General features: G+C 48.3%; 12 protein-coding genes across 12 annotated transcripts; 9 read left to right on the top strand and 3 right to left on the bottom strand.

The window, feature by feature from the left end:
* Positions 1–506: 506 nt before the first annotated feature.
* Positions 507–1,592, top strand: FSUBG_7720 (D-malate dehydrogenase; the record flags this gene model as incomplete). Its single annotated transcript, XM_036686054.1, has 1 exon — positions 507–1,592. One exon carries the CDS (start codon positions 507–509, stop codon positions 1,590–1,592), a length of 1,086 nt encoding a protein of 361 aa, XP_036536771.1.
* Positions 1,593–2,138: 546 nt separating this feature from the next.
* Positions 2,139–4,421, top strand: FSUBG_7719 (uncharacterized protein; the record flags this gene model as incomplete). Its single annotated transcript, XM_036686052.1, has 1 exon — positions 2,139–4,421. One exon carries the CDS (start codon positions 2,139–2,141, stop codon positions 4,419–4,421), a length of 2,283 nt encoding a protein of 760 aa, XP_036536770.1.
* Positions 4,422–6,111: 1,690 nt separating this feature from the next.
* Positions 6,112–7,085, top strand: FSUBG_7718 (uncharacterized protein; the record flags this gene model as incomplete). The annotated part of the gene is made up of 4 exons (XM_036686051.1): positions 6,112–6,537; positions 6,594–6,930; positions 6,988–7,010; positions 7,059–7,085. The coding sequence occupies 4 exons, from the start codon at positions 6,112–6,114 to the stop codon at positions 7,083–7,085; spliced, it is 813 nt and encodes a 270-aa protein (XP_036536769.1).
* Positions 7,086–8,692: 1,607 nt separating this feature from the next.
* FSUBG_7717 (uncharacterized protein) lies at positions 8,693–9,433 on the top strand (the record flags this gene model as incomplete). Its single annotated transcript, XM_036686050.1, has 1 exon — positions 8,693–9,433. One exon carries the CDS (start codon positions 8,693–8,695, stop codon positions 9,431–9,433), a length of 741 nt encoding a protein of 246 aa, XP_036536768.1.
* An 823-nt stretch (positions 9,434–10,256) lies between these two features.
* Positions 10,257–11,669, top strand: FSUBG_7716 (tubulin-tyrosine ligase; the record flags this gene model as incomplete). The annotated part of the gene is made up of 1 exon (XM_036686049.1): positions 10,257–11,669. The coding sequence occupies one exon, from the start codon at positions 10,257–10,259 to the stop codon at positions 11,667–11,669; it is 1,413 nt and encodes a 470-aa protein (XP_036536767.1).
* A 461-nt stretch (positions 11,670–12,130) lies between these two features.
* FSUBG_7715 (cyclin-like f-box) lies at positions 12,131–12,802 on the top strand (the record flags this gene model as incomplete). The annotated part of the gene is made up of 1 exon (XM_036686048.1): positions 12,131–12,802. The coding sequence occupies one exon, from the start codon at positions 12,131–12,133 to the stop codon at positions 12,800–12,802; it is 672 nt and encodes a 223-aa protein (XP_036536766.1).
* A 692-nt stretch (positions 12,803–13,494) lies between these two features.
* FSUBG_7714 (polygalacturonase) lies at positions 13,495–14,678 on the bottom strand (the record flags this gene model as incomplete). Its single annotated transcript, XM_036686047.1, has 2 exons — positions 13,495–13,959; positions 14,007–14,678. The coding sequence occupies 2 exons, from the start codon at positions 14,676–14,678 to the stop codon at positions 13,495–13,497; spliced, it is 1,137 nt and encodes a 378-aa protein (XP_036536765.1).
* Positions 14,679–17,002: 2,324 nt separating this feature from the next.
* FSUBG_7713 (oxidoreductase) lies at positions 17,003–18,293 on the top strand (the record flags this gene model as incomplete). Its single annotated transcript, XM_036686046.1, has 5 exons — positions 17,003–17,184; positions 17,279–17,457; positions 17,512–17,579; positions 17,629–17,798; positions 17,849–18,293. 5 exons carry the CDS (start codon positions 17,003–17,005, stop codon positions 18,291–18,293), a joined length of 1,044 nt encoding a protein of 347 aa, XP_036536764.1.
* A 450-nt stretch (positions 18,294–18,743) lies between these two features.
* On the top strand, positions 18,744–20,482 carry FSUBG_7712 (carboxylesterase; the record flags this gene model as incomplete). Its single annotated transcript, XM_036686045.1, has 5 exons — positions 18,744–18,910; positions 18,960–19,054; positions 19,279–19,463; positions 19,514–19,849; positions 19,898–20,482. 5 exons carry the CDS (start codon positions 18,744–18,746, stop codon positions 20,480–20,482), a joined length of 1,368 nt encoding a protein of 455 aa, XP_036536763.1.
* Positions 20,483–20,581: 99 nt separating this feature from the next.
* Positions 20,582–21,383, bottom strand: FSUBG_7711 (uncharacterized protein; the record flags this gene model as incomplete). The annotated part of the gene is made up of 2 exons (XM_036686044.1): positions 20,582–21,047; positions 21,097–21,383. The coding sequence occupies 2 exons, from the start codon at positions 21,381–21,383 to the stop codon at positions 20,582–20,584; spliced, it is 753 nt and encodes a 250-aa protein (XP_036536762.1).
* A 653-nt stretch (positions 21,384–22,036) lies between these two features.
* On the top strand, positions 22,037–23,265 carry FSUBG_7710 (HECT-type ubiquitin ligase-interacting creD; the record flags this gene model as incomplete). The annotated part of the gene is made up of 3 exons (XM_036686043.1): positions 22,037–22,110; positions 22,157–22,300; positions 22,356–23,265. The coding sequence occupies 3 exons, from the start codon at positions 22,037–22,039 to the stop codon at positions 23,263–23,265; spliced, it is 1,128 nt and encodes a 375-aa protein (XP_036536761.1).
* A 118-nt stretch (positions 23,266–23,383) lies between these two features.
* FSUBG_7709 (transcription factor) lies at positions 23,384–25,341 on the bottom strand (the record flags this gene model as incomplete). The annotated part of the gene is made up of 3 exons (XM_036686041.1): positions 23,384–23,446; positions 23,497–23,611; positions 23,663–25,341. The coding sequence occupies 3 exons, from the start codon at positions 25,339–25,341 to the stop codon at positions 23,384–23,386; spliced, it is 1,857 nt and encodes a 618-aa protein (XP_036536760.1).
* Positions 25,342–25,377: the final 36 nt, after the last annotated feature.

Below are 25,377 nucleotides of genomic sequence, written 5' to 3'. Positions count from 1 at the left end.
GACAAGCTGCTTAAACAATGTATCTTGGTGATGATTAATTGCCGAGAGTGACTATGCCGTCATAATTTCACGGGCTCACTGCCAAACCTCGGCCACTTACCACTAGCGGGCTTACCTTCTGCCGTATGACAACGGTCAAACACGCCGAACCAGAGACCTGACCATGAGAGTGATTGACGAAGCGGTAGCATAGTAATTCATTTCTTAGATTTGATTTTCCTGACATTTTGAGGTTCGGTCGCACAAGCAGTCGGCCAAACAGCACTCAGTCCGATCCTATCGGGGTCCTTACGCCGATAAGAGTAGCGGACAAAGAAATCCCCGCTCCTGGGGAAGCGGGGATTCCTCATCGGCATTTCTATATCCCGATATCGTCGGCCTTTGGTATAACCGCCGAACACTTATGAGCCACAAGCCGTCAGACATAAGTTAGAGAAAACCCTCCCCTAAAAGACAAGCAGTCTCAAAGAGTCGCATCCAGGACCTGACTTGATAAACTTCTCACAATGTCCAAAACACTCAGAATCGCCGTCATCCCCGGTGATGGCATCGGCAAAGAAGTCATGCCATACGGCGTCCGGTGTCTCACAGCCGCAGCAAACAAATTCAATCTCTCACTCGAATTCCAAGAGTTCGACTTCGCCAGCTGCGATTACTATGAGAAGTATGGGAGGATGATGCCTGATGACTGGAAAAATACTCTCCAGAACTTTGACGCCATCTACTTCGGCGCCGTTGGCATGCCCGACCAAGTCCCCGACAACGTTAGTCTCTGGGGCAGTCTTCTCAAATTCCGCCGTGAATTCGATCAGTACATCAACTTACGCCCATGTCGACTCATGCCTGGCATTCCATCTCCCCTTGCAGGTCGCAAACCCGGCGATATCGACTTTTGGATCGTGCGTGAGAACACGGAGGGAGAGTACTCCAGCGTCGGAGGAATCATGTTTGAAGGAACACAGAGAGAGACTGTGATCCAAGATACCGTCATGACGCGTGTTGGAGTCGATCGCGTTCTTCGCTATGCTTTTGATCTTGCGCAAAGTCGACCCAGGAAGAAGTTGACGAGTGCGACGAAGAGCAATGGTATCAGCATCACTATGCCGTGGTGGGATAGTCGCGTGGCTGAGATGAGTAAGAACTACTCTGACGTTGCGGTTGAGAAGTATCACATCGATATCTTGACGGCGCATTTTGTCCAACGGCCTCAGATTTTCGATGTTGTGGTTGGCTCGAACCTCTTTGGCGACATCCTATCTGATCTGGGCCCTGCATGCACGGGAACGATTGGCATTGCTCCGTCAGCAAACCTCAACCCAACGGGTGATTTCCCCAGCTTATTCGAGCCTGTTCATGGAAGTGCACCGGATATTTACGGCAAAGGGATTGCTAATCCCATTGGAATGATCTGGGCAGGTCAGATGATGCTATCGCATTTTGGGTATGCAGATGCTGCTGCGGGGATGATGACAGCTATTGAGACTGTGCTGGCAAAGTCGGGAGCGGAAGTCAAGACGGCGGATATTGGTGGTAACGGAAATACGCAGACGTTGGGAGAGGCCATCGAGCGGGCGATTCTATCAGGCCAATAGGACACGCTAACATCTTATCTATACATACATAAATAAGATAAGAAATTCTGCTGTATTTTTAGGTCATTGCGTCCCATTTTATCCCCATTGTGTTCCACTGAGGTTGGTGGCCAACCTGGCGATGGAGACAAGCCACGAGCAGAAGCACGCTTTAAGGGTGTCGCACCCACTATGACAACGACTGAATACCAATAAAAGCTCTAAGCAATATACTCTTGCATGAGCTGAAAGGAAGTTGGTGGGCTGATCAATCACCCGCCGCAAAGAACAGCCACGTATTGGTCCGTCGATACAGCTCTGCAGAATCCTTCACAGCCTGATTGCCAAGAACGAGCAATCAATGAGTGCAGGACTCTGCGAGGGGCAGGCAGTTTGCTTATCAGAAATGACGGTTTAATCAGAAGTCTTAGATAATGACATATAGCCACCATCACGTCTGGTGTGGTGTTATGAAGATGCATCGGAAACGGGGCATAAAACACAATGAGTTTCCGCGTTATTTGCACTCTGTTATCGTTCTATGTTGCTCCTAATCTAAGCCTCATAATGGCACAGTACAAACCTATTATTTCTACTGATACGACTGATCTTCCTCTAGGAAGCCTAGAGCAGCATATACGGTTAGAAGAAATAACTCCTCAGCTCTCCAATCGCTATGAATCATTACGGGAGGCTGATTCTGTATCACTACCTCGCGCCGATACAGACTCAGAACCAGCTGTATTGAAAATCGCTCATGAGCAGAATGTTTTGGGAGAATCGCAATCACAAGGTCCAATACCATGGAACAAATACTCAAAGCATCGCTGGTGGCACAAGATAGGACTACTAGGCCTTTTTACAGTCATCACTGGTACCATGGTCATCCTGGCCTCATGCGCCATACTGGTGCTTCTTTGGAAAGGTGCGCAAACAGCCCGAGATCGAGAAGAGCCACCCGAGTTTTGGAATACCATAGTCTTTCGCGACATGGCTGCCAAGATCATTACCATCTGCTCTGCCGCAATACGTGTATCGATAGGCCTTCACATTAGCCTTGTAGCCGCGGCTGTCGCTGCGCTTATGCTCGAGACTACTGGCACCAGGTTTCGCGATATCGCGGCAGTTTCGATCCAACGAGCATCGGGTTCGAGTCCTTACACAATCCTCCCTGCTTCATTACGAGTTGCTGGACTCAGCGTATTCGGTGTGCTGCACGCTTCGATCATTATTCTAGGGACAATTATCCTAGTCGCTTCGACCTTTACATCCACGATACTGCTTACAGACTTGGAGAACGTCAATATCGCTGGACCTGTGAAGACAAAGCTTCTTCCAATTGGGCTCGGACCGAATACTACCTTGTCTGCGAATGGTGTTCTCCACTACAGGTCCAGTCCCTCTGCAAACTGGCGATTCGGCGAGATGAAACCCGGCAATGTTGCAGCGACTGCCGAGATTGCCGATACCGGGAATACCTACCGTGCTCTTCTGCCCTACATGAAGGAAGAGTCTAGAACAACTCTAGAGCACTACTCTGGGCCAGGGCTGGTGGGTAACTTCAGAACAGTCTGTTTCAGCCCTAACCTTGAAAGAATTCGCTTCGGTCTTACTGCAAGCAGATCGGGCCTTCAGGCAGAGCTCGATATCAGGTCGACGGAGAATGGCCCGGGCTTTCTCAAGAATTGGTCTGATTCTAAATTCACGTTTAACGCCCAGCTTCCAACAAAATGGAACGAAAGCGATAGAGCTAGCTTGCCACTCTCGCTCGCTAACAATTACCATGCTGGTCCCCGTGGAGATCTGGGACTTATTGATCCCCTGTCGGGCCGGAACTTCACTTTCATCCCCGTGTTGCTTCTCAAGTCCAGCCCAATCCTGCTGCATGGATTTGGGCACCTGGACCTAGGTGGCGAGACTGATGAGAGCGAAGCGATAAATAAGATTGACCAACTGAAAAGATTAAAGACAAACATGGAAGGTCGTTGGACAACAGCTTCGCTGAAGAATGGTACTGAAGTATTCAGTGCAACGATGTGTTTTGTCGCGGAAAACGCACCGGAGCTGTACGAAATTACCATGACTGGGATGACAATCCAATCTGAGCCCACTGTCGAGTGGCAGAGGAATGACAGTTCGAAGAGTAGTGAGCAATTACAGAAACAGCTCGGCATTGGAGTTTTCAATAAAGACTACAAAGATCGACATGTTATGCAGCTCAAAGTTGGAGTGCACAACTCGAAATACTCAAAGTCAATGACGGAGCCAAGAAACATTGCTCTGATACAAGCGCTGTTGGGCTACTCGCCCCAAGGAGGCTGGGCAATGACTAACTACAAGGGTCTCTATGAGGAGGATTGGATCGCTTGGTGGGCCGCACACGCTGTGCATGTCTCTCTCATCCAGGACATCCTACGAGCGACGGGGGATCCTGCATTAGCAATACAAGCTCTTGCCTTTAGGTTTCACTCCATGATCTTCTACGATAGCATGGCTGAGTTCGACCTGCGCAAGCAAGTCACCACCGTAAACTCAGTCGAGATGCTCATTCCAGTGCGATGGACGGGGCTGGTGGTAGTTCTGAGCATGGTCTTGGTTCACTTACTCCTACTTTGCAGTACGATGGCCCTGTTTCAATTCAAGACAAGGGCTTCTGATCTAGGCAATGCTTGGCAGGCTACCGCCCAGGTTGTGTCGGCTGAAACGCGTGCGGTCGTTGAGGAGGGGACTGCAGTGAGGGATAAAGACGTTGAGGCTTGGGCTAGAGCGTCGGGTGTTTCTAGAAGGTCGTATGCTGTATCGATGTCCGATGTCGGGAGCAGAACGGAGATTATGGATCAGAAGATGTGATTGACATCGGAAGGTTTTAAGCGCTTGGGTTTAGCTATCTTTCTCGAAGGAAATTGCGCGCGAATTAACTGGGAGATGTATGTATACCGACTACTCCACCACCTAATTTACTGCCACTTCCTCTACTTGATTAGCGCTCTGATCGTGCCCCCTGAGCGACCTTGCCGCTGTGGGTATTCTCGATCTCATCTTCGGCTCATTCTGCCGTATGCCGATCACTTTGCAAACGGGTTCCACAAACATGCAACTCTCGTTTATCACCCAATGCTACTTATAACAAAGCTCCCTGTTAATAACTTTGATTCACAATTGCCGCTAGCGGGGGGAGCAATCAGGATATCAAATTCCCGCAGCGACACGCACGGTCCGCTCAAAGCGCTGGCCTGAGTTTTGTGGCATCGATCATATTAGGTAGATGTTTTAATATTACTATATTAGATACAGTCGAAACTGACGGCTGAGGGCTTAAATCAGCAGAGAGAACGTACTGGCATATCATGGCCAGTCATGGTGATTCCTTATCGGTCCGACATCTTGCCTCAGTGAGATGTTCAGTTAGGAATGTGTCCATGCGTTTTACTTGGCTCGCTGTAATTAAAAGGAAACGTGCCAGGACGTGATCATCCGGAATGAGCCGGTTAGTACGGGGGGGACCCAACGTCTATTCCTACAACAACCTCGAAGTGTCGTGATCTGCGGAACGGGCCGGAAGTTCCGGTGAGTTGACGCAGAGCTTCCCCAGAAAGCCAAGTTACGAATCTCCATTCTTGTTGTACTAACCCCATCTTCACTGACAAGGAGATGAGAACCTCGTATCTTTTAGTCTCACTTCTTCCGAAGTGGCCTAGAATCGAACAGTAGCTATAACATGCGATTAGCAGCAAATGGCGTAGTTAGGCAAGGCAGACTTGGTGTTCGGTTATGACATGACTTCCCGTTCTTGACTTCGTGTGAGTAACTTGCTCATCGTGCGGGCAAAAACATGACACGCCAAGGAACTCCTTCACTGTATTGAGAAGTTACGAGAACAATGGCACGAGCTCCAAAGGCTAAAGCAACTGGGGGGATCCCAGGACGCTTGGTCTCTTATATGTACGCTGCACTAAATAGAGTTCGGGCCACGGCACATCAATCCTCGCACGCGACCTTCTCATCGTGGCATAGCGGAATACGACGTCAACTTCGACATCCAATTAGACCCGCCATTTAATGACGCAAACACGTCTCAAATCCGGTGAGGCTAGTAAATTTAGTCATATTTCAGGTAATAAGGAAATAATTAACTTTGTGGCTTTATTTCGTCTAGAATTTCTCGTGTTCTTCGGTAAGAAAGAATCGGCTGATTTTCCATCGCTTATCGGGTTGCAGATGGACCGTTGGGGTTACCATCTCGCGACCATTTCCAAGAACAGACCAGTCTGAGCTGCAGTATGACATATGAGGAAGCTTCTTAACAGAGCGTGAGTTCAATGTCAACAATCTCCGACATGTTTCAGATTTAGCCTGCAACGAAATACCGTAGGTAGTATTGATGCTATGACCATTGCAGAGGCCTTGTAGTTGGGCATCAGTATACCACGAACAGACCAGACATTTTTATTTATAATTCAACACAAGCCAAGAGAAAAGCTCTAGAATACACTCAGTCCAGTTCACGATCAATCAGCCAAGCGTTCAAATGCTTTCAACAATGTCCGTTCCTCGGACATTTGACCGGACGTCTTACCAACCAGCCCCCTTGGCCATGGATGCAACCATCAACGGCGCCTTTGAGGCTTTAGACGGCATCCATTTCGACTTTCAACCATTCACTGTGCAGGAAGCCCTCCGGGAGGATTCGGCAACCCTCGAACGACAGAGATTCTCCTGGGAAACTCCGTCAGCATCTTTACATCAAGCTATTTCCGGTGATACTCTCGCCAGTGATGAACAGTCACAGCTCTATATCTGTTCTCCTTCTTCCGTCGTTTGGAAATCCCACGAACATCTTCGTTCCATTCTACCAGAGGAAATCACTGGAACCTTTGTAAACAGTCGCGAGAGCCTTGATCAACGGGTGCATCGGTGGCTCTTGGAGCTCCCTGATATTCCATGGTTGGATGTAAGATATGTGGATGTAAGCCAACCGATCTTATTAAATACCATGAAGCATAAGCCTAATATGCACCGCAGGCCCTAGAGGAAAGCAGCGAAGACGAAACTTCATCAACGACTGATACTGAACAACCAAGGGAGTCTATTCCCGGAACCGAGGGTCTCTTAAACTACCTGGACTTCTTGGACACATGCTATGAAAGCATACAACCTACAAGTCCAACACATGGATATGTAGACTACGGAAAGCCTGACCTTCACGACGCCACGGATTTTACAACAGGCCTCGATGCATACCACCTGACCCTGCTACAAATGGACTCATCTTCCGCTTTCGCTACAAAGGTTGACGGGAAGTTTCGACCATCGATGCGACGACGATACCCTCGGGGCCTGGAAAAGGAAGCACGCAAAAGTATTAGCGTGGTAGCATCTTCAAGATCTCATGATTGAAGCATTGTGCATTTAATAGGAGCGATTACTGTAGCGTTTATTGTACGACATTATTATTTTCTGTATTACTTAGAAGAACCTTGATAATAGACAAAATTTGCCGACTTGGAGGACTGAGTGCTCTCGACTGAACCAAGCTTGCTTCATTCTTCCCTTCCCCTATCCAGCGCTGCACACCATTCCAAACAGTGACAAGAGAACAGTACACGAACAGTCTAGAACCAAGCCACCATCCAGAAGGCCTCTAGCAAGAAAGCTCTAGCCAATCATCCGCTCTTCGTGAGCGAAGGTTTGTCGTCTGTGCCACATGACAAACGGTGAATCTCGGGTCCCTGTGCACCCGGGTCGTCGTCTGGTAAGCCCCCCAATCGGCACAACAATGGGCCTTGGCAATTAATAAGCGTATGCCGCGGCATGCAGGTCTATCGGCAGGTAGATCAGGGGATTTATGATAGCTCGGTAGCTAGTACTCGATGGGCCAAGCGTCAATGTTCTACGTCGCACCTCGGGATGTGAGTTATCACAAAACTCAAACAAACACAACGGTGATACAAATAGAATTGTAGTCATTTAGGTATCGCTTGATTTCTGTCTGTGTACGGAGTGAGTTTAATTGCAACCCTATTGCCGTTCTGCTACACGGCTGATGCAGAAAAAGGAGTATTGTGATCATATCATTTGTGCTTGCAGCCCAAAGTCTAATCTTCGTCAGGAAGCATCTCTACAGATGTTGCTTAGAATATACCCTCCGCGGAAGCATCTTCGTAAGAGTCGTCCGATTCTGACTCGGATTGTGAATGTCATTGCGAGTCGACGTCGTCACTACCGGGGGGGGAAGAGAAGCTTCCAGTCCCCGGCAGGGGTTCCCCTGCTACAGGTGACGAGATCGCCCCGAGACACGGCTAAGCATGTAATAGACTTTATATCGTGTTTCACGGGGGTAACCGGAACCGAACGCGACGCTCGTGAGTTAACTTTATGAGGAGTATCATCGCCATGGTAATTTGATATGATACTCACTGAAAATGAATCTCATTTGCATGCCCTCCGTAAGGGTCGAATTTCTGTATGGAGAGAAGGTAGAATGGATGATTGTAGCATGGCCATTCATGCCTTCGAACATTACAGCATAGGAAAGTGAAGTACAAGGACATTCAAAGGGTATGAATCTCATCAATAAACTGAAGGGTTTTTGTTTAGTGTCTCTTTAGTGTAAATACTGGCCCAATCAAATGATCTAAATTACTATTTATCCTATACATAAAAGCACACATTTGCCGCAATTCAATCACCAAAGTGACCTAAAATTAGTCCAGCCTCTTTCTCTCCTTGATAAGGCAACCCGCGTATCGAGGTCACGAGGTGAAACAATCCGCGGTTCTGGGACAGGTCACAGACCACAAAAGAGGCACTTGCGCTGGGCTTAGTCCTAGCGTTGCGTTTACTCCGTATACAGCGTAAATTGACATATCAGGGGGCGCTAAAATTGTCCTAATATGTCACTATCCGCGCTTTGATAGCAAAGTGGTTTCACCAAAGCTAGCTCAGCCCGTCAGTAGTCGCTCGGCTTCGTAATGTGCCAACTGTCACTGCGGCGAGGCACTGTAATAAGCTTTTTAACGCAATTCACGACGGGCATTCCGAAACGTCATCCATATACTTAAAGTCTTGGAAGGATTCGTGGATGTAGCAAGGCCAATTTCATCATTCCTTATACCATCATAATGAGAAATCAGATCTTTTACTCTTCTTCGAGCGAGGATATGCCAGCGCCTTTGAGGTTTCCTCGTCGCACATCGTCCTTGCGCAACAAGCGGCAACCACCTCGCATTGTCACCACCATTGAGCCTGGATATAACCGGCAATTGTTCACTCTCCACGAATGCGCCGACGATGCGTCTCGGTCTTACCACAAACGGAGCTTCTCCATGGGTTCATCGCGGACACCTACAACTTCTAGTCTCGTCGACTCGCCTTTCAGTGATGTAGCGCTTACACTACGCATGTTTTCAACGTCATACGTTATGACAAAACCACAAGGCGACTATACCAGCTATTTGGATGGCAACGTCAGCAATCCTCGCCAAGTAGTCCATCCCAGCCAACAAAAGCCGGAAGGAAAAGTTCAGAATTGGCTCTCCGATCTTCCAAACCGGGGAGATTCGTCCTTTGGGGAGAAGAGGAGAGACGATGAAGTGTGTCAAGTATCAAAGCCTAGACAGCCGTGCCCTGTTCCTGATACTTCTACATCTACTGGAGTTCAGAAGCAATTTCTGGATCTGGAAGAAGACGACGAGTCGGAAACCTCCGATTCTGGGGATACAGGAGACCTTGATAGCTACTATGAGGCCCTGTTCAGGTTATCGAGCACGAGAAATGATTGCAGGCCAACATTTCGGGCGTCGATGCGACGCCAATTTCCATTTGATCGGGAAAGAGAAGCTCATTTAAAGATGTTTCGATAACAATGAATAAAGGGCTGAATAGTATCGAGAATCATGCGGATGGGTCGGAATAGAATAATTTTTCATTGCTAAGGGTTGGGCTTAGAAATGGCTGGCTGTCATGACGAGGTCGATGTGCTGCAGAATCACGGCCTTGTATACGAATTAGACTTGGCTATTTCATTAAAGATCGACAGCTTAATCTGCAATAGACAGAATGTTGAGAGGGATGAGGATATTTAGACTTGAGAGAAATAAAAAGACCTAAACATGAGTGCCAGGAATCAACCTTACAAATCACGCCACCAAGAACATGACAAGCGACTCATGGGCGCACAAGAAAAAAGGTTTACATTTGACCATTAGGCAAAATGTGCCAAAGAAGACATGGTAGAACGATCAATGATCTCGATTTGGGCCCTGGCATGACCCCTGACAAGAAACGGTGAGCGCAACGCCGATCATGCATTTTGAAGAATATCATGAACTTCATCATGTTTGCTTACGTTTAATAACGCAACGCCCAATAGAACGTCAACAAAATGTCTGAATAAGTGGATCACCTTAGTAAATACCATGAATTGTTCTCTTGGCAATCACTTTTAAAATATTTCTCAAAAGGACCGTGAGCATGTTGTTTAAAAGGCACCTCTTGGCTCTGATCCTGTTTTGGAAACTGAACCCTCTCATCAATCAAGTACGTACTTGATGATAATTTCTAGAATAATTGTTATCGACTCTATGGAATCGAGACTCACTCGCCTATCAATTCCTCGTCAAGCTGCTCTCCCTCCAGAAGAAGGCTCCATCACTCGCTGAGACATAACCCAAAGCCAGATTGAAAATGCACGTCTATGTTCACAGCGCCAATCCGTGGCTAGATGGCCATATACAAGAATGCATCAAGCGACATGTACCGGATGCCATCTGCCATGAGAATTTCACCGATATTCCAGAGGATGCGGATACTGTGTATCAGCTTCTCAATGGATGGGAGCTGAACCATCACTTCGCGGTGCTGAATAGAGCCAAACATGGACTACTCAACGCCTATCCCAACAGCGATGCGTTGGCTCGGAAAGATCACATGGCAAGCGTCGTGGATTACTGGATCACCAAAAGGCCTGAAAGCATCCTCAGAGGTCACAGTCCCGCGACTGTAAAGTTATCTCTCGACTATAGCGAGTATGTTGAGGATGCGTTGGCTGCAGCCGATGATTTGACTTTGCTGTACTCGCTTGAGGATAACGAAGCAAAGGATTCGTCGGAGCGAGATTGGTGGATTCTTAAACCTGCCATGATTGATTGCGGCCATGGAATTCGGATCTTCAGCACCATTGACGAGTTGGCGGGTAACCTTGAACTTGCTGCTGATATTTCCGAGGAGGATGAAGAAAGCGAGGAAGACGCTGAAACACCGGACACCAAATTCGAAAGCGACGACAGCGCCGAGGGCTTCAAGCCAAGTTTATCAGCACCTGGACTTGATTCGCTAGACGCCCTGATTACAGCAACTGGAAAACTCTCCGTCCAGGGAACAAACAAGATACAGGATCTGGTCATCGATGAAAACGAACGTATTCCATCCGCTCTTCTTCGAGAGTTCGTTGCACAGCAATACATCGTCAACATTCCACCCATCGATGGTCGAAAGTGGCACGTTCGAGCCTACGTCCTCTCCGTCGGCCGTCTAAAAGTATACGTCTTCAATGAGATGCTCGCTTTACTAGCTCTTGATGACTATGAGCCTCCGTGGAAGAACCCTAGTCTCAAATCTTCGTTGACCAACACCGCGCTCCAAGATGAAGAGGAGTTCACCAGCAAAGAATCCATGCGAGACTTTTGGAAGATCGACGAGGATTTACTTCCTAGTGATTGGAAGAAAAGCGTCTTCGATCAAGCTTGTAAAATCTCAGGAGAGTTACTCCGTGCAGCCGCGCATACAATGGCTGATAAGTTTACACCATTGGATAAGTGCTTTGAGCTCTTCGCCATTGACTTCCTGATTGATTCGAAAGGAACAGCGTGGTTGTTGGAAGTCAATGAAACACCGGCGTTTTACGAACAAGGTTATGCGGGTGAACTTGCACAGCGGCTTATGGAGTCGTTGATATGTGTGACATTGGAGCATATGGGGATGGCTAATATGGAGAGCGAGAAGAATGTTGAGGCGAGGGGGAGGATGGTGGAGGTTTTGGATGCGACGAGGGAGTTGGCGAAGAGTAATATCACGGAGATTCTTCCGGGTGATTTATAGAAGATTAGAGCAATAGACTTTGTGTTTTCTTGATTTTATGAGTTGGTGTGCGTCAACGGAAGTGAAGAGACGTTAGGAAGCAAGGCTGCAGGCGAGCTAGAGAAACAGTGCACTTGAGGCTACACGAAGGGCGCTCTTCGAGCTGACAAGAGTAAACTCTAGTGATTCAATTTATTAATAGCGTTCTTAATTCATTTACGACTTTTATTTGTGTTACATATTGTTCAACTTGAGCACCTTATGCTTTTGTGAAATCTCGACTCAAGCTCGGAGACAGATGGGCAGTGCCACCGCGATACCTCCTGCTTTGACTACAAGTGCCTCTCTTCCTTCCTACATTACCATCATACGCCTGAATTCCTTTCCCCTCCTTCATCATCATCACCATCATCCTCCCACCATCAATCCCATCATCATTCCCATCATTATCACAGCATCCCACTTCTCAACATCTTATCACAATGAACGCCGCCACATATTTTCCACCGCGGCCCATGACTGCCTTGGAACTCAATGATCGCATCATCCAAACCATCGGCTATTCACGATTCAATGAGCAGTATCTTCCTGGCGCAATACACGGCCCGATCCCACACCCCCCTGCTATCCTCGACCAGCCGGCACCCTACTTCGTTCCCGACAATCGTCCCCACCCCAGCATCATCTTCGGTAACTATCCCAGGCCCGAGTGGCCTGTTGGAGCCCTTCGGCGTCTTATTTGGTGGCTCGACTTGCAGACCTTGTTCAATCTCCGACAGACAAGCCGTGGAATGCGGGAATTCATAAGCCAGTCCGAGGTATACAAAGCCATCATCGAGGCACTTCATCTGTACAAGGCGATCCTCGGCACAAAATATGCACAAAGTGTGCTAGTCGTTGATTTCTATGACCTACTTACCACAATGCGTTGTGGTATCTGTGGCGAATATGCCATGCTCATCAGCATCCCTGAGTGGTTACGACTATGCCAACGCTGCGTTGAGACTGGCCAACGACGTGGTTTCGGCCTAGACCCCATAACTCGCGTTTCCAGATTTGTAACATGGAACATTTTCGCACAGTCCCTAGCTCCAGATGCAGCGGCTCGCATGCGGGACTGGGACAGGGATTTTTTCGTCGGCTTGAAAGGCTAGAGGCGAGACATCGTGGAACACAGCAAAGTCGAGCAGCTCTATATGGGAAAGCCACGCTCATGGAGAGACTTGGCCGAATTCAATTACTTAGTGACATGCGCAGTACCTTGCCTGGATCCGCGTACCCTCAAGACCGAGTCTGGAATCGCTTGCAAAGGATGTATCCGAATGCTCCCAAACCGTCCCAAGAGAGAAGACAAGATTCAGAAGGTTTATAGCCGAGAGGAGTTCTTGAGACATTTCCAAGTGTGTCACAGAGCGCAGTTGTTATGGCAGGCTTATAATCAACAAGGCCCAAGAATTCCCGTCGACACCACAAATTTTGCAGTGATCCAGGGAGCGATCAACTTCGTTGAGACACAGCAGAGAAATTGTTGGATTTTCCCCGGGTACTTGAGCATCGGCTAAAGGGTATGGTTTGGAGTTGTGCCTTACTTATTGAACTCTTTCTGTCTTTCTTCTTTCGTGTGTACTAGACGCCGTAATGCAAAGTGCTTGGTATCAGAGTTGATGAATAGATTGTTTGAAGGTTTAATGCTATTATATATTCACAAGAAGTGTAAAAGCCATCGGGCTACAAATTGATGACCTCGGTTGGGAATTAATGAGTCCTCTAGATGCTTCCAAGGCCAGGCTCACACGCAGAATGAGCCGATGAAACACAACCGACTCACGACTCAAAAAGTCATGATTTAGCAAGAAGCGACGCTAGGAACGTTCTTGCAGCTATCATACTTCTTACCACCAGTGACCTGAACATTCTGCCAAGTCCAGTTCTTGCATCCCGAGCTTCCACAAACAATAGCAGCATTCTTGCCGCTGGAAGAGACACCGTTCTTGCCCTTGATGTTCTTGAGGGTGAGGCCGGTGATGGGGAGATCGCTGGTGGGCTCGCCGTGGAGATCACCGCCGTCGTAGTTCTGCTCGATGAGGATGCCGTATTTGGTGATGCCGGAGAGGGTGATGTCGGAGTAAGTGACCTTGTTGACCTTGCCGGAGGTGTTCTTCATGGTCTTGACGCGGATGCCGTTGGCGGAGTTGGTGACTTCGGAGTTGAGGAACTGCACGTTGTCGACGATGTTGTCGTCGCGGCCGCCGACACTGCCAATGGAGAGACCGTGGCCGCCGTGGCAGTAGCCGTTCTGGAAGATGATGTTCTGTTGAAGTCAGTGAGTTGTTCTTGGAGAATTCAGAAGTGACTTACCTTTCCGGAGTTGACGGCAACGCAATCATCTTGATTGTAGACCTTGGCGCCGGTGATGGTAACACCAGTGGAAGAACCAATGTCAAAAGCATCAGTGTTGTGACCGCCCTTGGTATCACCATCCTTGTTATCAAGAGTGAACTGGTTAATAGTGAGACCATTAACACCGTTGATGCTCACAGCCTGAACAGGAGTGTTCTTGACATAAAGATTGTTAATCTTGGAGTCAGTGAGCTTATGCGCCGCAAAGAACTTGGGCTTCGTAATGCCACTGTTTCCTCCCTTTCCATCCCAATACTTCTCACCACCAGCGTTAAGCACAGCACCAGAGCCCTCAACAGTGATCTTGTTTCCAGAGATCTTCATCAGAGGTCCCTTCCACTCCTTGTACCCCCAGGTAGTAGTTCCCTTGAAGATGACCTTGGTGTTGTCCTTGAGCTTGCTGAGGTCCAGGGTCTCACCGCTGGGGACAGCGACGTTGTTGAGGACGATGGTGGCGCACGCGGCTTGCGACTTGCTGGCCTTGGAGGCACCGTCGGAGCCGGAGAATGTGCAGGATGTGGCTCGTTTGGCGTAGGCGTGGACGTCGGGAGCTTGGGTGACTGCTGGGGCGGGGACGGCGATGGCGCTGCCGGCCAGGGCAGTGAGAAGAGCGAGGCCGAGTTTGGTCATTTTGAGGTGTTGAAGAGAGAGAAGTATGTATGTAATGAGTGACGAAATAAACGAATGTACTTAGTGAAAGAGTAACCTTTGACCGGCAAAAGGAATGTGATGATCTTGTGTGTGTGCTATTCTTCTTCTTCCGTGCTACCTATATGCTTATATATTCCCCGAATCTTCAATGCTCAGCCAAGCCATTACCCGTTATATCCGAATGTCTATGTTTCCAGAAACGACCCTCTTCATTGTTTATTTTACGGAGCAGGATTATCCTCCAATACCGGTTGGTGCCCAGACTGCCAACGAGCATCGAGTTTAATGAGAAGGGTGACTTGAAGCCCCATTAAGCCAAATGCCACCGTCGACACTCCGTACGCGGATTCCTTTCTTCATGATTGGTATGAATTACGCGTGTGGACCTGGCCCCTGGGTTGACAGGTGGAGCGTACAAGGCCGATTATCCGGAGTAGCGCGATATGCCGTGCTTGGCAAATCGGTAATGTTTCCGGTCCATGTTTCAGGTTTGACTTTGACCAGAGCAAGAGCCTCACTGAGTTAAAGATTACTTACGTCCAATGGTTGGTTTCGTGTTCGACAAGTGCTTTTGGAAGTATGGTGGGTTTAGTTTCGAGATAGGCTCTTGTACACGAATGCGACGTTGCATCCGAGGGAAAGCATTGACGTGTGATGCAGATATGATATATACGGAGATAAGATCGTATAACGGTGAGGATCCGGGTAAACAAGCTGGCTAACGTACCGGGTTCTCCCTGTTTTTCATTCGCGGTACATTCCCATATCCAAGGTGGCGGTAGCCAGCACGCTTGTATTACCTGCCTGCCGTAAAAAGAAATACTAGCTAGCTATTAGGTCAAAGGCTTGTATCTTTATTATCCTAACTTAATCCGCTGGCTGGACCAGAAATTAAGCATATAATCTAGGCGATTGTCCGGGCCGACTACCATACCCTATGAGATGTAGACTATGACATAGAAGTCCAACGAAGTGGAAAAGTTGAGACCTGGCTGCATACTGGCTCGCCAAGACATCACGGCACTCACACGCGAGGAAATAAGCTGAAAGGCCAAGGAAAAGTGGTCAGACATTGGGGCTGATTATCTTGTATTTATGGGGTCGTGAGATTACGATCCTGCCAAGACTCGTACTTGTCACCAACGTCGGCCAACCTCGAGGTATGCATGCACCCAAGGGTATCGGAGTCTACCCTATTCCTTTGCCTCTCCTACTATTCATGTTTCGGTGGGATGAGAGAGTTGTGGTGATAACGAAGAAAACGTCATCGCTGTAGCGTTTGGACTTCGGTTACGAGACGGACTCGTCATACTTTCTCCCACATATGTGCAGCAAGAACCTGCTCTCGAGGCCTAAAGTGCTAGTTAGTCTGCATAAGCAAATATTGATAGTCTTCCGGTGGTGCTTACATCTAAGTGTCCATTTCAGCCCTCGGACCACTATGATGCCACCATGACTGAATAATGAATAATCTTTTCTAGCCCGGAGGAGTTTCTCCGGCATGAAAGCCTCCATAAATTATGACATATAAGACTCTATGTTTGCTTTTCCTATGCTGTCTCATCTCTTTTTTTCTCGCATCGCTTGGGAGATAGAGTCATCCTGTCGTCGACCATTGTGTAACCAAAACGTTTATGTCCATCCTGCACTAGGAACTTGCCTAGCGGTCTCCCCGGACCAGTCAGATCGCCAGACGGCGTGACTCCGAGATGTACAAGCTTTCAACAGCCTTACTAGTTTGAGTTGTGTAACCCCAGCAAGTTGCGGTGATATGTCTCAGGATCCAAGTACGCGCATAACGCCCTAGGATGAGATGATGCGAGAATCACAATCAGATTCGCGTAGTGCCAAGTTTTTTGCGGCAGAGCTGGGTTCAGGAATAAGAAAAGAAAGCCATTAGCACATCACGATATTGCATATGAAGCGCCGTGATCCATGTTCTGACCTGTCCTTTTCTTCCCTCGTCAAGAACATGGACTCAGGGAGTGGCTGGAATGCACGACACTTCAGGGGGTTGTCTACACTACTATCGATTTAGATACATGATGATCGTGAGGCGTCCTTGAATGAATCATCTCCTCTCTTCTCTCGCTGAGATGCTCGCCTTATCATGCATATTCAACTGTCGTGTTAAAACAGAAACAGGAAAAGAAGCAATTTTACGGGCCTTATATTAAGCGCATCTCGTTGCTTGTGAAGCCTTGACCTACAAATCTCTACAAATTATCCCATAAATTGGGAATTCGCGCCTCTGTCTTTATTTTCATCGTTACTTAGTCCTGTTCCGATTCTTACGAACAAACATGACTCTTTCTGCTTCCAACACAATGGAATTGTGTTACGGAACCAGATCCTTTCCTCAGTCGATCGATCTCCCCGGTGCCTGGCAAGGCAATCAGTTCTCCGACGAATCCGAATACGTATACCATCTCAACTCTTCAGAAATCGACGAAGTGGAAAACGCTCTTTCGTACTTCAAAGGCAAGTTACCTGCAGATCTTAGAGCAAGCAGGATCTGATTTAGCAGGTCTTGGACTGGATGGTGACTCGATCTGCCGACAGAACTTTCCACTTCCAAGGGTAGGTATAAGGCTTGATCTTATACGGCTTGATGTTTATGAGGGGAAGGGGTTCGGACTGGTTCGAGGACTCAATCCCTTGAATTACTCTGCTGAGGACTTGACGATGATGTACCTCGGTATTCAGTCATATATCGCCAATCTTCGAGGTCGGCAAGATGAAAAGGGAAATATGCTGGGTAAGACACATCGGCCAAATGCCATACATGAACGCTGACCATATTTGGCTGCAGTCCACATCGTGGCCGACAACTCCTCTAATCTTTCTAGTCGGCATCATCGCCATTCAACATCCGAAATCGTAAGTGAGACTCATAAACTGAGACTATGACTGATGACTGAGCTCTTAGATGTTCCATAACGAGGAGTCTGGAGACGTTGTGAGCTGGCTGACAAGGAGCACTGCTGCCTCAGGCGGGACATGCATCATCGCTTCAGGGTATGAGGTATACAATACCCTGAATCGACACAACCCCGCATCTATTCGTCAGCTTTCTCAGCCGAAATGGGTTTTTGCAAAGTAGGAATAACTGCAGTCCGTTCTGAAGATCCTCACTGACAATCATATAGCCAAGAAGGATATCCCAGACCGATATTCTTCTATCACCGCAACAGAATCATGCTCAACTTCGGTCGAGTCCCACTAATCGGCAACGCGATCCATCCGCGCCCTGCTCATCTGCCGCGAATCTCCATGAAGCAGCTCAAAGCTTTAGAAGACATTGAAGTCGCAGCTAGAAAATCCCAGCTAGAGATTGAGACGAAACCCGGTGATATCCACTTCATCAATAACCTCTTCATCTTGCACAAGCGTGATAGCTTCAAGAACGGTGATGGAGTTGGCGAGAAGAGGCATTTGGTCAGGATGAGGCTCCGGGATGATGAGTTAGGCTGGAATCTACCGGAGAGTTTGAGAAAGGAGTGGGCAGATGCGTTTGGGGCGGGTTCAGATAAGCTTTGGCATGTTGATCCTATGCCGGAAGGATTCTTTCCTTTGAGATCGTATCCTAATTAAAGGGCCAGGTACAGAGACGGAATGGACAGGAATACATGTTAGATGGATTTATATACGAGGTTATGTCTATAGAATACGGATAGAATGACTAGGCCATCGGCGTTTTCTTTTTCGAGTACAGAGCTGAAAATCACTGTAGTTTGTCTTTGGACTGGTTATGTTTTTGTCAGAATCCATACCCAAGGGTATTGCGAAGTAATCTGTGAGTATCAACTGAATCACAACAACCATTTCACGATTCAGGCTATCAAAGATACTTTGGGTTATTAAATAAGCCATCTTGAATAACTCCCTGATGTAAGTTGCTGCTCCAAGATGGAGTCGCGGTGATGACCCCACATGACCCGGAGACCCCTCTTTCGGCAAACGCACCTCGGATATAGCTCATCTACGCCCACTGAGCAAAGAGACTACACAACACAACTTCAATCCTAATTACGGAGACAAAATATGACAGCGACCATTCCTCACGAGTCGCTGAATACCACACTCGCGGGTCTTCGGACCCCGGACGTGATTCAATTTCGAGGCATTCCGTATGGTCGTATCCCGCGACGATTCGCTGCACCCGAGAAACTGGAGAGATATCCTAGATTTCTTGACTGCACCAACTTTGGGTAAGACCTCATACTTCCAGTTTGAAGCTAAAATAACTAAATTAAACAGACCTCGGTGTCCGCAAGTTGCTGTAGATGTCGGGCATTTGCTACGCATCCCTCCGGAACATACGTTCCTAGATGAGCCGGAGGATGAGTTTAGATGTACCAATTTGGATGTCGTATTGCCCGGCAGAGGCCCTGACGTGAGAAATACCAAGTTGCCGGTCTTGGTCTGGATACATGGTAGATTTCTTGTCGAGCCGTTATCATCAAAAGCTGAATGAGGGACAGGAGGCTCACAAGCCGTGACGTTTGGAAGCGCTGCATCCGGAGTCTGCGGTATGGAATCACCTCAAGTGACTGCGTGTGCTGACATTCTCCACCAGACATGAGCAAAATAGTAGCCGACTCCCTCAGACTGGGAAAGCCAATGATCGCTGTGTCCGTCCAGTACCGACTCAATGTTTTCGCTCTTGGCAATGGACAAGGGCCTCCGAACTTAGCTCTTCGTGATCAAGAGCTGGCTTTGCAGTGGGTTCAGGAACATATCGCTGGCTTTGGTGGTGATCCGGTACTTAACCACTCTAACACTAGAAGAGCAACGGGCTAACAAATGTGCAGGATATGGTCACTCTAGCGGGTGAGAGCGCCGGAGCTATTTACTGTCACGCCCACCTTGTTGCAAACGCGCGCGTGCAACAAGTCATTCTATCATCTGGCTCGTTGTTCCTGTCGCCACCTCAGCCTCGACAATTGGTAGCAAGCTTTCGGGACACGATTTCCAAGGAACTGGATCAAACGCTCAATCTGGAAACTGCATCTGCAAGTGAGATTGTTGAAGCAGTCAGAAGATCTGGTCTGCAGTCATTTTTCCTCGAATGGGAAGAATCCTTCAATGCTTGGCAGACCAAGACGGGCTGTGTAGAGAGATTACTACTCAGCGACGTGACGAAAGAGGTTAGTTCACTCATGGCTTTGGGACTGATTGTACTGATGAGTGTAAAGGGAGCGATTTACCAAGCTGGTGTATGGGCAACGGACCCAGACTACATAGCGAAAGCGTTTGATGCTTCCGAGCAATATGGTGGTGAGCTCAAGAAGTTGTACCATATATATCCCGACCGACCTTCATCCTGCAAAACAGGGGCGTTGGACTTCATCAACGACTACAAATACCTACTACCAGTTCAACTTCTCGAGAAATCCTTCAAAGATGCAGGTAAGTCTGTTCTCAGATGTCTGATAGACGAAGCAAATCCATGGCAACCCTCGAGTGGCGCTCATCATGCCGTCGACCTCGTTCTCTTGTTCGGAGGCTTTGATCTGAGATTCTCACCTAGTGCTGAGCGCGTTGGTCAGGCTATGCGCGAGGCGTGGATCAAGTTTATCTGTGGAGGCGAACCATGGTCTGAGGCCACGGAGAAGTATTATGGTTTCGGCCCCTATGGAAGTCTGAAGACGCTTGAAGATTGGGAAGTTCAGTCACGCAGACGCGTTGGATTAGCGGAGAAGTTGAGTGAGATGGAGAGTTCGTTGTTAGACAAGACATCTCGTGGTCTCGCGGCTGGGAAAGTGAGTTTGTTGAACTGATAAATTCGTTTTACGATAATTATCTGATTACTACAATCTGAGCTCTCTAAAGTCATGGGTATTCTTCTCTTATCCGGTCCCCTTCCCGTCCAATCAACCTCATAAAGACGCCATCAGAGACCGAAATCGTGACCGCTTCCGCGCCACCGGCTGCTTGCGAGTTGTAGCTAGAAGAGCCATAAGACTTGACACAACAGTGATGTCAAATAATGGCGTAGAGTCGCTTGGTAGAAGGAGAACTCCGTGGCTGTAAGACGTAGGCAGCTCGCTCTCAAAGCCTTGGTGATGATAGATCGCTAGTATCGAACTATCGTCATCGCCTTGTCGTTCCATATCCACTAGTTCATAGCGCAAAGGTCCCTTCTCCGCTGGATGAACTCGCCAATCACAGCGGTGAGGTAAATCTGCAATGTCTCCATCTATGTTCATGTATGGATATCGAACGATTCTCTTCTTCGTTTCCTTCTCTGGCAGAGGGTAACATTCCCGTGCTGTGAGTTCAAACGAGGAATTACCCGAATGTATCTGCAACGTAACACTCCCATCTCCATCAATCGGCGATGATCTACCAGTCTAATCAGTATAAACTGTCCCCCGCATCTTATCAAACTTACACCTCCGCATCCAAAGGGTCTCGACCCATAACCCTCTCATGAATAGAAACACTAGCGTCCACGTCTACCAGGAACCGAGCGTTGTCACCGGCATGATAGCCGCTAGGCTTTCGAAGAAGGCATAGCTCCACCTTGTAACTCTCCGAGCCCATGGGATGAACGCCCACTTTTTCGGAATATTCCTTGGAGATGTCGTAGATCGCGAAATGGGAAGTTGTGTCGTCATGTTTTGGGATGTAAAGCGCTTTGGTCAAGTGCGCGGGGACGTGGGATATTATGTCGAGCATGCTTACGGTGCTGCGTGGTCCGCGATGAAGATATACTGAAGAAATGTCAAAAGCCATGATATTTATATTCTGTAGTGAAAAGCGTTGGAAGTCTGTCTCCAAATTTTAAACTCCAGATTGAGGAAAATTAAACAAACCCATTCTACCAAGAAACTTCGTGACGTTTTATCGAAGCTTGATCTCATAATCAGACATTGCCAAGATGAACTAAAGTTGGATAACGGTACATAGCCACTCGTTACAATCACAATTACAACGGAATTTTCCTGATAATCTCTAATGCAGGATGAGATTGCTATGTCCGAGTAGGGCTCACAAGTCCGATTTTATTGCCACTCACAAAACTTCCTATTTCGGTATTAAGACGGTGACTAAGAATAGAAAAGTCCGATTAATCGGGGATGAGATGTCCGATTTAGAGTAAGCACGGCATGTGAATGGCTTCGAAATCGGATTTGGCTGGGACGGTTTTGGGAGTTAATAAAAGCCACCGTCCCATACTTTCTCACCGTTACATTTGGTTACATTGATCAACGGCTAAGTTGACATTGACTCACTTGGCATTGGTAACATTGCAAGCATCGTCTATAAGTACCGAGCCTTTACTTCATCTTTTATTCTCTGCTGTTCAACATCATCTCGAAATCATCAGCATGTCCACCAAAAAGTCAATGCGGTCTATCATGGCCAGAATAACAGGCCAGCACCGCCCTCGCCTCACAATACGGTACATCCTTCAATCCCGATTCCATGAATTTTGACTGACCTCACAGACCGGACTACGATTACGTCTTCGTCAGCGGAAACGGTGAAGATGCAAAAGGCCAATATCTTCGTGGAAAGCTATCGCTCTTCATCCCAGAAGGACAAAACATCACCAGCGTTCAGCTGAAGCTGACTAGTCGAATGTGGCTTGGGTAGGTTCATCCCGAAGATTCGGGGCTGATAGCGGGAGCTAACGGCTACACTTAGAGATCACAAGGTTGTTGCCGAAGAGTCAGTAAAATGGCAACGGCGCGAAAGCACTGTTCATCAGTGGAAGTCATTCAATGTCGTCGATAAAATGGGAGAGCCTTTTAAGAATGGCAAGAACTTCGAATGGCCGTTTGAGTTGTTCATTCGAGGTGATCAGGAGGAGTCGTTCAAGGGCTGTACGCGATGCAGTATTATGTACCTACTGGAGGCCTGGACGGTTGGTGAGAATTCATCGGACAGCTTCAAGACCTTTTCGCCGCTTCGAATTATTCGCACGCCGGGATTCTCATCATACGAGCTCATGGATCCGACGACTGTGCAGGGGAAATGGTCGGGGAAGGCGGAGTACAACGTTTCCATTCGACATCGAGCGATTGCCCTGGGAGGACTGATATCCATCGAAGCACACCTTGCGCCGCTGAGACCGACTGCCAAGATCACAAAAGCGAGGTTTTTCTTGCGAGAAAAGCACGACGTGGAGAACGAGTCTGATGTAGGGAGTCCGGGGTATGAGGGACAGCGGATAGTGACGGAGTGGCCCCTGGAGTTGAGCGACGAGCCTCAACAGCGATGGCAGCAATGCTTACACCTCCCAATCGCAGTGAGGAATTGTTCGCCTGACTTCTCAGTTTGCGGAGTTTCCATCACGCACTCGCTGCATTTTGAGGTTACGTTTGTCAATAATGGTGTCACGACGGAGGAGGACATCTCGATGCCTATACATCTCTTCATCTCGCCGGAGCTGCCCGTGAATGGCTGGGGTGTTTTCGTGAGGGATCATGTTATTGCTGCAAAGGAGGTCAAGAGCCTTCTGGCAGAGGGCATCAGCGTTCCGCCGAAATACTGCAAGGGGGACTTTGTGGTGGAGGATTATGAGGTTCCTCCTCCAGCATATAGTGAAACATGACGGGATAGTCGCCAGATGGGAGGGGCTTTATTGAATGCATGTAGTTTTTAGATTATACCATGGATACGGGTCAGCGCCTGTTCTACCTTCGATACCAAAATTCATTAATATCAAGTTGTCAAGTCATCAGAGTAGCTGCATCATCAGTTTGTGGAGTGATGTAAGCCGAGTCCCAAAGTTCCTAGACCAGTTAGCGGTACCTTCTAAAAGCTAGAGGCCATCATCACTTACCCAGTCAATCCCATCGGGTCTGAACCAGTCAACATTGGTAGCCCAGTCCTCGAACCTCAGCTCAACATCTTCCGGCAAAAAAGTCGGTGCAGGGTCTCGCTTCGAGAGATAAGATCTACCTAGGTCAGCCACCAATTCCGTTGTCAGACAACCCAAAAGGACATACTGAAGACAACGAATGACGCGATAAACACTGGAACAAGCTGGACTTTTCATCTTTAGTGCTTCCATTCTCGATATTGCAGCATCAACGGCAGATATATGTTCCGTCAGATCAGAGTCGTCGGGCATGTCCAGCATGCATGAAGTCAACGCCACAGCTCCGTGAAGTGCATTACAGCTGATAGCGCCCTTGACGAGCCAGCGGTAGCACTTTAGTCGCGGTAGTTCGTAGAATTGGTGATGGACATCTAGCAAGGCAAGACCTGACTTGATACACTTGTCCCTTGACTCGGCGCGGAAGTGACTTGCTTTGGAGCTGTGAAAAGGTCGATGGAGAAGGAGGTAGAGTTGATGAGCGTAGGTTTGGAGCATGCACCAATGCGCATAGCCTGATGTGTTGAGAATACTCCGGCGACCGTTTACGAGATATGCGGCATCCCATTGTAGTTGCTCTTTCGCCACAGCTGTATCATACTGGTGTAGAATCGTTGTGTTGAGTTTGTCATCGCCCGAAATATGAGAGCAAATCTGCGTCGAAAGCTGGAATAGCCGAACTTGGAATTTCAGCAGTGATGTGTCGGTAAACTCGCAGGGTGAATCCTTAGGTGATTGCTTTATACTGTTTTGCCGGATATCTTTGTCGTTGACCCATGCCGGCATTGTTGCTTTCATGTTCAACAGGAACGTGAGATCGATGTCTCTGAAGCAGAGAGCTTGGTAGGTATGGATGATCAGGATGCCTGCCCAGCAACGGCGACGGCGCTCTTGCTCAATGCAGTTGGGCCCCTCTATATCTGTGTGGCAACGCAGAGCAATGGCGATGTTGAGTGCACTGCCGAGAAGTGCCCAGCCGTATTCTGGCCCTTCGTTATGAGATATCATATGAACCAGGATGAGAAGAGCCTCGAGCGTGCTCAGATCATGGCGGACCAAGAACTGATCCTGCGAAAGGGCCGTCATTGCCGCATCTCTATATTTCTGTGACAGCACTGACAAGTCGCGAGGGATGGTGGTGTCCTGCCATAACACGACGAGGCCAGCATCAGTTGGTTCGATGGTCTTGAGAGTCAACGAGATGATAGCGAAGAGAACAGCTAGCCATGACAGGCTAGTCTTCTCTGGCGCTTCTAGAAAGTCTAGATACTGCGTCTGGAATGTCGGGCCATGGAGAATATGGAACAGTGATGAGAGAGTTCCGAAATAGCGGCAAACCAAGTACTCAGTCACAGAAGTTGGTGGTAAAAGCGCAAGGAGTTCAGAGATTGGAACGCAAGGCCCAAAGGACAGAGTTACCGTTGGATTCGGCGAGTCTGGTATAACACCCCTCTCAACAGATGGTCGACGCAGAATATGATCCCATCGCTGCTGTATCGGCTCGGGCGTCGAACTCGGAGATGACACTGTCTCTGGTACCTCCACAGATTGAGCCTGTATTTGCGGCTGAGGCACCGGCTCCACAAGCTCAAGCCTAGTCCTCCTTCGCTTCTGCGGTCCAGTAAAGTTTGAGCCATAAGCGCAAGAGTCCTGCCAGCCTCGTTTGAGGCATGTCGCGCACGGCAGTCCCCGGTCGCATTTCAGCTTGGAGTGTCTGCAGGGATCGCAGTTCAAGGGTTTTCTGGGGCGGCGCTTCTGGGCGTGGCTGCGATTTGGGGAGCTAGAACTGCTCGGACTTAGTTGCTCCATCGTTGGATGAGTATGAGAGGATGAATTGGTGATGTC

Source organism: Fusarium subglutinans (genome assembly GCF_013396075.1).
Source record: "Fusarium subglutinans strain NRRL 66333 chromosome Unknown NRRL66333_c0000100, whole genome shotgun sequence".
NCBI classification, from domain to species: domain Eukaryota; kingdom Fungi; phylum Ascomycota; class Sordariomycetes; order Hypocreales; family Nectriaceae; genus Fusarium; species Fusarium subglutinans.
This window is presented reverse-complemented; position numbering and strand designations above follow the sequence as displayed.